This window comes from Capsicum annuum, chromosome 8, assembly GCF_002878395.1.
Source record: "Capsicum annuum cultivar UCD-10X-F1 chromosome 8, UCD10Xv1.1, whole genome shotgun sequence".
NCBI classification, from domain to species: domain Eukaryota; kingdom Viridiplantae; phylum Streptophyta; class Magnoliopsida; order Solanales; family Solanaceae; genus Capsicum; species Capsicum annuum.
Genome location: NC_061118.1, coordinates 158,951,685 through 158,963,610, shown reverse-complemented (window position 1 = coordinate 158,963,610; position 11,926 = coordinate 158,951,685). Strand labels below are relative to the sequence as shown.

General features: G+C 30.5%; 2 protein-coding genes across 2 annotated transcripts; both read right to left on the bottom strand.

Annotated features, from left to right (window-relative positions):
* Window positions 1-317: 317 nt before the first annotated feature.
* On the bottom strand, window positions 318-1,309 carry LOC107879848 (germin-like protein subfamily 1 member 17). The gene is made up of 2 exons (XM_016726786.2): window positions 1,107-1,309; window positions 318-979 (listed from the first exon to the last, which is right to left on the bottom strand). Exons 1-2 carry the CDS (start codon window positions 1,228-1,230, stop codon window positions 405-407), a joined length of 699 nt encoding a protein of 232 aa, XP_016582272.1. The 5' UTR covers window positions 1,231-1,309; the 3' UTR covers window positions 318-404.
* A 1,631-nt stretch (window positions 1,310-2,940) lies between these two features.
* LOC107879849 (putative germin-like protein 2-1) lies at window positions 2,941-4,366 on the bottom strand. The gene is made up of 2 exons (XM_016726787.2): window positions 3,819-4,366; window positions 2,941-3,710 (listed from the first exon to the last, which is right to left on the bottom strand). The coding sequence occupies exons 1-2, from the start codon at window positions 3,940-3,942 to the stop codon at window positions 3,148-3,150; spliced, it is 687 nt and encodes a 228-aa protein (XP_016582273.1). The 5' UTR covers window positions 3,943-4,366; the 3' UTR covers window positions 2,941-3,147.
* Window positions 4,367-11,926: the final 7,560 nt, after the last annotated feature.

Sequence of the window (11,926 nt, the reverse complement as noted above, 5' to 3'; positions counted from 1 at the left end):
TCCGAACTCTATCCCCTCGGGTCAGTCCACACATCCAGCGCAACATCCGCATTTCTGCCACCTTCATTCTTTGGATGTGGGAGTTCTTAACTGGCCAACACTCCGCTCCATACAGCAAGGCCGGACGGACTACCACCCTATAGAATTTGCCTTTAAGCTTGGGCGGCACCTTCTTATCACACAGCACCCCCGATGCGAGTTTCCACTTCATCCATCCCGCCCCAATACGGTGCGAGACATCCTCGTCAATCTCACCGTTACTCTGGATCACGGACCCGAGATACTTGAACTTATCCCTCCCAATACAAAGATAAACGTAAATATAATTCCAATCCACAAGACTAGATCATGAGATTTATTTATGATTTCTTAAATTCCAAGGACAAATATAGTTATTATTTGGCTTATACTAATCTATAGCTGTTGTCCCACCAGAATTGTGATTGGAGATAATCCACGACTTTCTTATCAACTTGGAATGCTTTTGCAAGAAGATTGTCATTGATTGGTGGGTCTGAGCCAAATACTGCATTTGCAATAGTGATGACTCCTGGATTTTGACTACTAAGTCCAGCAAATGCAACAGCATTAGTCTTTCCCACATTAAGTTGAAAATGAATGAGTCCTATGGGGAAAACAAACACATCTCCTGGTTGTAGTATCTTGGTAAGTAGTTTGTTCTTCATATTTGGACCTGGGTTTGAAAGAACAAAGCCAACATAGAGCGTGCCTTCAAGGACAACAAGAATCTCACTTGCTCGAGGGTGTGTATGAGGTGGGTTGAGACCATATGGTGCGTAATCAATACGAGCAAAAGATATGCCCAGAGTGTTGAGTCCTGCTAAGTTGTTGACGTTCACTGCAGTTACAGCTGATCCAACTGGATTTGAAGTATCCCCAGCAACGTTTAGACCTGGTCTAAAAAAGTCCTCAGCAGTGACAATCTTTGGATTCTTGCAAAATTTTCCATTCACGAAAACTGTACAAAAATCACAGTTAGAAAATAAAATTATTATCAAGTATTACTAGTATTAAAACAAACTAACAAAATAGTCATGAAGTGTCAAAGCCATGACTAAAATATGTATCAAATTATGTTAGTTTACCAGCAGCCATGGGGTCATTAATAGCAACACAAAAATCTTGCAAGGGACTAGGATCAGATGCATGACTTATTGAAGTCACCACAGCAAATATGGTAATGATTAATACAAAGGACTTGAGAGCCATCACTAATTAGCTAGTTAAAACTCTGTATATATATATATATATTTTGGAACAATTTATTTGTTGTGAGAAAAATGATAAGAGAGGCATGCCTATTTATAGATGAAAATTTGTTTAATTTGAGAAATTTATAGACAAATTAAAGTTTGGATTAAGCTTCCCGCATTAATATTACCAAGTAGGCATAATGGTGAATCTGAAGCATTTGAGTCGTGATGTTTTGTCATCAACAACTATATAGTTTAGATTGATTAATTAAATCTTCAACTTTCGGATTAGAACGTACGAACAATTTATAACTAGTGATATTTTTCATATGGCCGTGACTTAATTAATAATAGTTATTATCTCAGAAAATACATTTCTTTAGTGAAGAAAATCAAAATTGATAAGTAAGATGAATTTCCAAGAAAATAAATATTAATTAGTTGAGTGATCATATAAAAAGTCAACCATTTATAACTACTATAAAGATTTAATTAACCATATTTTTGGAGGACTAACCAGTTAAATCTTGAGTCAATTGGGAACAGTACGATGATATGATGAAGAAACAAAAATGATTAGGATTGAGATATGAAAAATGATGGAAATTTCCAAACAAAATCAAGATAGAATTACTTAAAATACATGGTGTGTGTGTGTGTTTACCATGACCATAAGGGGCAGTAATAGCAACACAAAAATCTTGCTAAGGACTAGGATTAGATGTCTGACTTATTGAAGTCACCATAGTCATTATAGCAAAGGTTAATACAACGGATTTAAGAGTCATCACCAATTGTACCCTCTGTCAATTTTTACTTGTCCACTATTCAATTAGCATAATGATTAAGAAACAGTAAATGATAGGGTTAATTTTACTATATTACCCTTTGAATATAATAAATTTAATATTTTGGGAAATACATTAGATGACAAATCGTATTTAATGCTAAGAATAAAATGAATAGAAATAGATAAATTATTCATTAATTTTATAGAATGGATAAGTATTGTTGGATATACTAAGATAGAAAAGTGGATAATTATTGAAGTAATTCTTTGGTGTGAGAAATATGATAAGAGGAGCATACCTGTTTATACACGAGAATTCGTTTGAATTAATCGTCAAATGAAACTTCTCCTATACAAATTTTGGATTAAGCTTCCTATAATAATCTTATCAATTAGTCATAAATGGTGATTTCTTAAACATTTGAGTCGTGCGTGATTTTCTGTCAACATCTAATAGTAAAGATTAATTAATTAAATCTTCAACTTTCCGAGAACATACAAACAAACAATTTATAGTCTAATTTGATTTTTCATATTATCACTTATTAATGGTTATTATCTCATAAAATTAATTTCTTTATGAAAAAAATCAAAATTAATTATAATTATGACTTTATGAGGTAATAGCTAGTACTTAAACCACCATCAGAGAAAACAATCTTTTAAAATCACAATAAACACAATAATAACATATCTGGTGTAGTCTCACAGAGTGGGGCAGAGTATCACTATATAAAGACTTAGTCATAATTTTGGAGGACTAAACCATTTCTTTCTAGTTGATACAATTGACTAATTTTATAGCTATATTAAATTAGATTAATTCGACATTTTAAAATTTGAGAAATGCATTAAAAAGAAAAAGCATGTTAATAGTAGTGTAGAACTTCAAATACATTGCCATGCAGATTTTGACACTTTGTATGATTCTGCTAATAAACCAACAACAAACAACAGCAATGATTATTTTATAACAAAACAATAACATATAATCTCGCTTATTACATCTAATACAGATCACGGAATTAAATCCAGTCAACATAACTGTATCTTGAATTTTCTTCACGATTTTAAAATAAAATACCAAGCACAATTGGTATTAGTACATCTCTTACAGATCAATGTAGTTTGACTTATATTAAATTAGTTGTTGTCCCACCAAAATTGTGATTGGAGATAATCCACAACTTTCTTATCAACTTGGAATGCTTTGGCCAGGACATCGTCATTGATTGGTGGATCTGAGCCAAATACTGCATTTGCAATAGTGATGGTTCCTGGATTTTGACTACTTAGTCCAGCAAATGCAACTGCCTTGGTCTTTCCCACGTTAAATTGAAAATGAATGAGACCTATTGGGAAAACAAACACATCTCCAGGGTGTAGAATCTTGGTAAAGAGCTTGTTCTTCATATTTGGACCAGGGTTTGAAAGGACAAAACCAACATAAAGTGTGCCCTCATGGACCGTAAGCACCTCGGTTCCTCTAGGGTGTGTGTGTGGAGGGTTGAGACCATATGGTGCATAATCAATACGAACTAATGAAATGCCAAAAGTGTTGAGTCCGGGTAATTGGTTGACGTTCACAGCAGTCACCGCAGATCCAACGTTATTTGAAGTATTTCCAGGTACATTTAAGCCTGATTTGAAGAAGTCGTCAGCAGTGACAACCTTTGGATCTTTGCATACTTTTCCATTCACGAAAACTGCATAATAAAGAGTTATAATTAGAACACATGAGTATACAACTAGCTAGCTAGTGTTAAAATTATGATTGAAATAATTAAGTTCAAGTAGCTCGATGATATATTTACCAGCAGTCATGGAGTCATTAACAGCAACACAAAAATCTTGTAAAGGACTAGGATCAGATGCATGGCTTATTGACGTCAACACACCCAATATAGCAATGATTAATGCAAAAGACTTGGGATCCATCTCACAATTAATTAGAAACTCTAAAGCAATCTAATTTATTATTGTTCTCTGTTTAGATGTGATCAATATGACAAGAGAGGTATGCCTATTTATACATAAAAGACTCTGAATTAGTCCTTAAATTTTCCCTAAACAAAGTATGAAGTAGCCTTCTACATTACCAAGTCATAAAAGGAGGTAAATTTTTAAATATTTGAGTTGTACGTGAAGTTGGGTCAACAACTATAAGGACTAATTAGTTTTATAATTTTCTGAGCAGATGGAAACAGTTTATAACTACTACATATAATTTAAAGACTAAATAAGATTTGTGGAGGACTTGTTATTGGAAATGGTCATGATCATATTGGATGAGGAAGAGAAAAGGAGTTAAGTATGATAGAAACTTCAACAATAAAAATAATTATAAGCAGAATGCATATGGGATATTCCCAACAAGTTGTAGGCCTTAGAAGCAATATATAAGCATGATCAGGTTCGCGGAAACCCATAACTCTCCTACGGTTCTTGAAATTATATTGAAAAAACTAGTAAATATATAAGAATTATAAGTTGGGAACCCACAAACAAAGTGTGTTCTTGGTCTAGTGGTAAAAAAGAAGCTTACGAAAGCATTGTTAGGAACCAACAACCTTTAAATTATAGATCCGCGTCTGATCAAAAAGATGTATATCTTATTAATATTCAAACCTATAATTCATTTTGGTATATATTGGAAATTATCAATCAATAACCATATATTATTAAATTTTTAAAACCAAATATACTAAATTGATTGTTATAGTTTGTGACCCGAATTTTATTGATCCGGCCCAAAAGATTGCGGTGCGATCCATGTTGGTAAAACTGTAATTATGAGAATTTTTTGGGGATCTGTGGTGGTAACGAAGGGATCAGGCCCCACCACTGATCCCATTGAGGGTGGGGGGCGAAGCCCCCGCGGTATGAACCTGTATATTTTTGGGTTTATGATTTCCTTGTACGCATTTATTATATAAGTGCAATTTAGAGAGTTATTTTTTTGACGGCTTTTAATGTGTTATTGAGATTTCGTCTCCTCCTTTTATTCTTTTCCGATATAGTGATTTTTCTCTTCCTCTGCTCGTGGTTTTTTCCTGTCTACAGGGGCGGACCTACAATCATTTATGGGGTGCTCCGGCACCCACTAAACTCGACGCGAAATAGGTAAAATTACATAAAAAATATATGAAAATAGATATATAATATATAAAAGCACTTACTAAACAAAAAATTGGTTTGGTGCATTGGCATTTAGGTTGACTTTAAGCTTCTCCACTAGAAGGGATGCCCTGGGTTCAAACCTTCATTGAGGTGATGTTTTATTTTTTTTTAGTTTTTAAATTTTTTTAAGCACCCACTATCTTTAAATTTTGGATTCGCCACTCCCGTCTAGGATTTTCCTATAACATCTGTGTGTTTTTCTTGTTTTCTTTTTTTTTATTGTATTGCCTATTCATGTTTGATTTCACAACACTGGTGACTATGAAAATTTGTGTAGTGAATTAAGGGACAAATCATAAATTTTGAAGTGTCAGTTTTAAATTTTCTGAACATTTGGTACTTGAGATTCGTTATTATACATGCTTTTGGCGTAGTATATATTCATTGTAACGACTTAATTGTAGGTAAAATTCAATTATTTCTATGTTACAAAAAAATATTGTTGCATTGTGACTAAAGTCTATTCGGCAACCATGCATGTCTATTGAAACTAATTAAGCTCATGACCTTAGAATATAAAGAAGTTTATTTTGAATAACGAAATTATTCATGTGACAATTATCGTCTGAGTCTACATTTCTATGAAAAAAAATTATAGTAGTACAATATTGAATGTGAAAATGCAAGCTCTTTATATTTTCTCTCGATATACATGTTATCTTTTACCTATATATTAACTCAGATGCATTTCTTCCAGTTCTTCGCGATCGAGTCATTTTCAAGACTATTTCAAATGGAGGGGAAGATCGATTAACTGGCATAAGTTTAATTAAAATAGATTTAGTCTACGTGGTAGTTGTAGAAACCTTCACAAATTATTCACCATTCCATGATAATTTTAGTTTCTACTTGAGGAAATTCCAATTGGCTAGTTCTTTAATGCTATACCCTTACCTTTCATTTTACTTGGGCCCTTACTTAACATAGTGGGTAATGAATGAGTCATTAATCTGCTTAAAAAGTCACATGAGTTGAGATTAGCTTAGCACGGGCTAAACAAGAGGTTATCTCAACTCATTTCTTAAAAATTTACGTCAAAACTATTTTTAGTACATACACAAATATAGTACATATTGTGTTCTTTGATTTTTTTCGTGTATTTATTTAATTATATTCTTATTTTTCTTAGGAAAAATCCCAGTATGTCAATAACGTATGACCATGTACGTGTATATTAGAAGCCGCAGGCCCCACCAAAGTCAAAAGTGACAAATTATATTAGAGTAATTGAATACTAATTAAAACATTAGCAGGTGAAGAAGATCTAGGAGAAAGACTTAGTATTTGTTTAATATATTTTGTTTTCCATTATTATATATAGCACTCTTAAACTGCATGCTCTGACTAGTAGGGGTGGCATAAAATACCAAAAACTCAATTACCATATCGAATCGAAAAATTTGGTAATTGATATTCGATAATTTGGTATTTGAGATGGTATTTGGGATTAAAATTTTAAAATTACGATATTGAGGTTCGGGATTGGTAAAAAATATTACTACCATTTAGTATTTGATATTTTCCGAATATCTAATAATAGTTAAGTGATCCATTGGCCACATACCTAGTCCACACTCCAAAGGCCACATACTTGTGTGAATATTGCTCAAGCAAACTTTGAACTATTAAATATAGACATAAAGTAGACTTTTAACTTTACACAATAGACTTCCTTGCAACCAATATATGACAACTTTTGACAAAAATATCACGCTAAGAATGAAAATCAGGGCGTGGAAGGGAAAAGAAGTCTTCATGACATGATACATAACACCGTTGCTGGCTGCACTTGCCCAATTCTAATATTCCTAACATAGGTCGGAATATGGCTTTAACCAAGGGGACTTGGTCAAGCCTTCTTAATCCTTGTGTTCACATATCAACAACAGATGGAAATTATTGAAAAACTCAGCACTTGGCAGACAACATAACATATATTGCTCTCCATCATATTTATAAGAAGTAATATTATGACTTTGCATCACATTTACATCCAATTTGTTACATTCAGTTCGTGTTACATCCAGTTTGATGTAAATATTATTCGTGTTATATCTAGTTCTCCCCTTCTTGGAGCTGGATCAAACTACAATAACATAGATTTTAGGGTGTTTCATTAATTCAGCCGCACATAACAACGTGTAACAAGACCAAACAAAATTGATTTATTCTGGTGTAAAACTGTGTATCAGAGGTGTAAAACTAGCAAACAAAATTGAATTTTTCTCAAAACGTTGGTTGAAAATCACCACTATTATCACCAAATAGGATCACTATAAGCATGTCCAACTTTAATATGGTAAAACCGAATTCCGTATCGAACCAAAATTTAATTTATCGATTACTGAATTACCGAACTGAAGTTTAATGGTATGGTATTTGGTATCTAGTTTCATTTATCGATTATCAAATTAACGAACCCGAATTATGAAAATATCAAACCGATTACCAAACCCGAATTATAAAAATATCGAACTGAATATCGAACACTGTTGACTAGTAGGGAAATTATGTTCTAGATCATGCAAATTAAAGCAATTTTCAGATTAAGATGGGTGAACTTCCCTCTCGCGTGCAAATTCCAACGTAGTCATTAGTACTTTAATAGTAAATTATAAATTTAATAGTACTGTAGTTTATTAAATCAAGAGGTTGTTGATCAAATAATGTTAAAACTTAAAAACGAACTAATACTCCATTAGTTTCTGATATGTACCAATGAAGATTTAGACTAAATCAACGAATTAGTGTACTCATTATATATTGAGAAAGTGACATATAAATGGTCGTCCCCCAAATAATACTCAGCAAATTAAGAGAATGTATATTAATATATGACATACATATTTTCTGTTGTTCTTTCTTTGCTGATTTCCTCTTTTATTTGTTTCAATTTTCTTTTAGTATATATAGTGGATACATATTTCATTTCAACTTATCATTTTATCTCTCTTTTTATTTTTCAGTTCCTTGCTTTCTCCATTATATGCTACTATCATGTCATTTTATTATTATATTAATTCAATATTATTTATGTTAATTTTTTAATTTGTTATATATCTGAAATTACCTAAAAGTTTTATACTTATATCATAATAATAATTAACAACTGAAAATATTTAAAATTATACAATGATTAACTATTGATATTTCATTTATACCTTATAAACTGAGACAATGGGAATAACATATACTATTTGAAAATTATGTAAAAAGTATTATAAATCACAATAATCGACCGATCAAATATCTAAAAAATTTATAGCAAATTTAATCGACTCTCTAATTTTTCTTTTACCACATAAATTGAAACAAAGAAAGCAGTATATATTAAGTGAAAATTAAGTGCAATACCATAAATTACAATAATTAACAACTTACAATATGATCAAAGAAGTAATATATATTATGTGAAAAAATACTATAGTCATAATAATTAACAATTTAAAAATATAAAAGATATTTCATTGCCTCTAAATTGCATCTGTGTCGCATAAATTGAAACAAAAGAAGTAACATATATTGGGCTCGTGCTGGCACAAGGCTGTGTAAAAAAGGGCAGCCCGGTGCACTAATACCGTTATGGCACAAGACTGTGTATCTAGTATGTATATATGTGTTTATATATATACTAGTTTAGCCGCACGTGTAACTTTTGATTATTTAAAATTAAACAATTTTGCTTATTACGAAGGTTTTTAATGATGTGAAAAAAAATTAAAACATATATTTTATTATAAATACATATATATTTTACCATCAAAAGTTTGAAGTGGTTAATGGATCGTCACTTTTGCGTTTGTCATGCAATACCTATTTTCCTTGCTGCAAGAGGCTAAAAGAAACGCATCAATTTAAACTATATTTGTAGTATGACTATTTTTTCTATATTTAAAATCTTGCTTTATTTTTAAAGTTAAATCTTTAGAAAATCTTTGATTACTTAATTAAAAATTTTACAAAATTGGTATTTCTTATTTTTTTTATTCTGATATTTTCATATTTATTTCTAGATTTTTCAAATCTTCTTAAAATAAACTTTAGTTGATTTATTAATTGTCACTAATTCTGATAACTTCTAATAAGGAAAGTTTACTATAATTATTTAATTAATTTTTAAAATATTAAATATTAAAAAAATAGTGAAAATAAGATTTTATCTAAAGCTGAGATTGCTAATGAAGGACAAAAGGTCAAATAATATTTCTACAGCCCTTCACAATTTTAATTTATTAATATATTATAGCTATAGATAGATTATAGATTATAGATATAAATAAATATAAATACATATCAAACAACCATGGTGGGTTGATGGCAGCTTATATGCTACTGGCATTCTCTTACCATAAAAGTTAACTACCGTAACTTTTATTACTTCCTTCTAATTTGCTTTGTATGATCAACTCTTTTACATGTTTCAATACAAAATTAAAAAAAGTTTGAAATAGTGCAGTGTAAAAAAAAATTACAAACTATTTAGGAATTGAAATAGTATGAAGCTTGAAACCTTGAAATTGTATCGGATATTCAAAAATAATACAAAATATGTACAGGGATTAAAAAAGTGTGAATGAACGAATAACAGTATAAAAAACAACATTTTATCAAGCCTTCAAAATTTTATAAAGAATGACATAAAAATTAAAAAGAGGAAGTAACATGAGAAAATTGAAGGAAAGGTGTCTTTTAAGTCTTGAATGAAGGATTTGTGATATTGACCAATTTAAAGGGTCAAACATAACTAAAAAATTTGATTAGGTTAATTGTGGACTTGATTAATATTTTTTAAACTTTTTAATCTTTTCAAAAATATAAATTAACCCACACCCACAAAACTTTCCTCCCTCTGCAAATCAATCTTTCTCTCTCTTCTCTCTTTCTCTCGATAGTTTCTCTCTCTAACTTCTCCCAACCAACAACTTTTCAAATTTCTCCCTTCAATCTTGTGCAACTTCAACCTCTGGCAACAAATAGTTTTGAGTTCTTGCCCGTTCCTTTTTTACTTTCAACCGTCAATCGACGTGACAACATTCTCCGACGACAACAACTTTGAGTTCTTCATCGTTTCTTTTTTATTTTTACAAGTAAAAAATTAGGGCTTTTAAGTTATGACGAAAATGAGGAACTTGATTTGTTGGTGTTTGTTATTTTTTTATGTTTTTATATTTTTTTTAATGTTGTTGCTTTTTAGTTGAATTTCTCATCTGTATGTATCTGCTACTGCTGGTTTTTAATAATGGATAAAACATGTAACATGAATCCAACAGATGAGTATTTGTTGCAACATATATGACTAATCTGTTGCACATATTAGTAATCTGTTGCAACATATATGACTAATATGTTGCGCAAATTAGTAATCTGTTGCAACATATATGACTAATCTGTATTGCAACATATATGACTAATCTGTTGCAACATATATGACTAATTTGTTGCAACAAATAAGTAATCTGTTGCAACATATATGACTAATCTGTTGCAACATATATGACTAATCTGTGGCAACAGATTACTCATTTGTTGGATTCATTTTATAGTGTTGTAATATGAATCCAACATATGGGTTATCTGTTGCAACAGATTAGTCATATATTACAACAAATTACTCACTTGTTGCAATAGATGACTCATATGTTGGATTCATGTTGCAGGTTCTATCCATTGTAGTAGTAGTAGATACACCAAATAAGAAATTCAACAAAAATTATAATTTTACATACAAAATAAGCTATGAAGTAATGTCCAAGTGATATACGAACAAAATTTGACCTAAAAATTTTTTTAAAAATTTCAACAGGGGCACAACGAATAAGTAAAACACATGAAAAATTTCATGAAACAGGCAAAGAAGACAAAAATAATATACTATACATCAAATGCAAAAGGATCAAGGGGACAAACATTTGAGTTCTCCTAAAAACGTTTAAGTTCTCTAATATTTTAATTGCTTTCTAATAGTTGACCCATCTGTTACAACAAATTTTCTATTTGTTTGATAATTTCCAACAGATAAATCATCTGATGCAACATGCTAGTCATCTGTTGATTCAAATTAAGCAATTATTAATAATAACTAAATTGATTTAGCTAAAATTAAAGACGTCTCTAGGAAAATGGGACAAACATTTGTGTTCTCTTAAAAATATTTGAGTTTCCTAGTATTTTAATTATTTTCTAACAGATTATCTATTTGTTGCAACAAGTTAGTCATCTATTGCAACAGGTGTTTATAACAGGTTAGTCATTTGTTTATTCAAATTAAGTAATTATTAATAATAACTAAATTAATTTAATTAAAATTGAAGACAAGTCTTTAATACAAGACCTTAGACAAGGGGACAAACGTTTGAATTCTCCTAAAAACATTTGAGCTTTAGTATTTTAAATTGCTTTTCAACATATATTAAACTCGGAACCAAAATGAGCCACGGAATTAAAAAGTTACCAAAATAGGCTAAACGTAATAATTTATTACATTTTCTACTTTTTTCTTAACGGTCAACTAACGGAGTTGACTTTTACAAAAACGTAAGAATTTCCTACGTTTTACATTTTTTTGTAAAACGTAAGAAATTCTTACGTTTTATAAAAAAAAACGTAAGAATTTCTTACATTTTACACGATAACCACGGAAAAAATACAATGAATTGTCAAATCAATTAAAAAGGTACTAAAAAAAAAGAGTTGTTCAACATAACAAAAAGTTACGTTCTTAACTTTTTTATAGCAATGGTCC

Bases quoted from the DNA above. Each gene is read 5' to 3' on its own strand.
- LOC107879848 (XM_016726786.2), bottom strand. From the start codon at position 1,230: ATGGCTCTCAAGTCCTTTGTATTAATCATTACCATATTTGCTGTGGTG. The intron at 980-1,106 runs GTAAACTAACAT...ATTTTTGTACAG, and splicing joins TAATGACCCCATGGCTGCTG to TTTTCGTGAATGGAAAATTT.
- LOC107879849 (XM_016726787.2), bottom strand. From the start codon at position 3,942: ATGGATCCCAAGTCTTTTGCATTAATCATTGCTATATTGGGTGTGTTG. The intron at 3,711-3,818 runs GTAAATATATCA...TTTATTATGCAG, and splicing joins TAATGACTCCATGACTGCTG to TTTTCGTGAATGGAAAAGTA.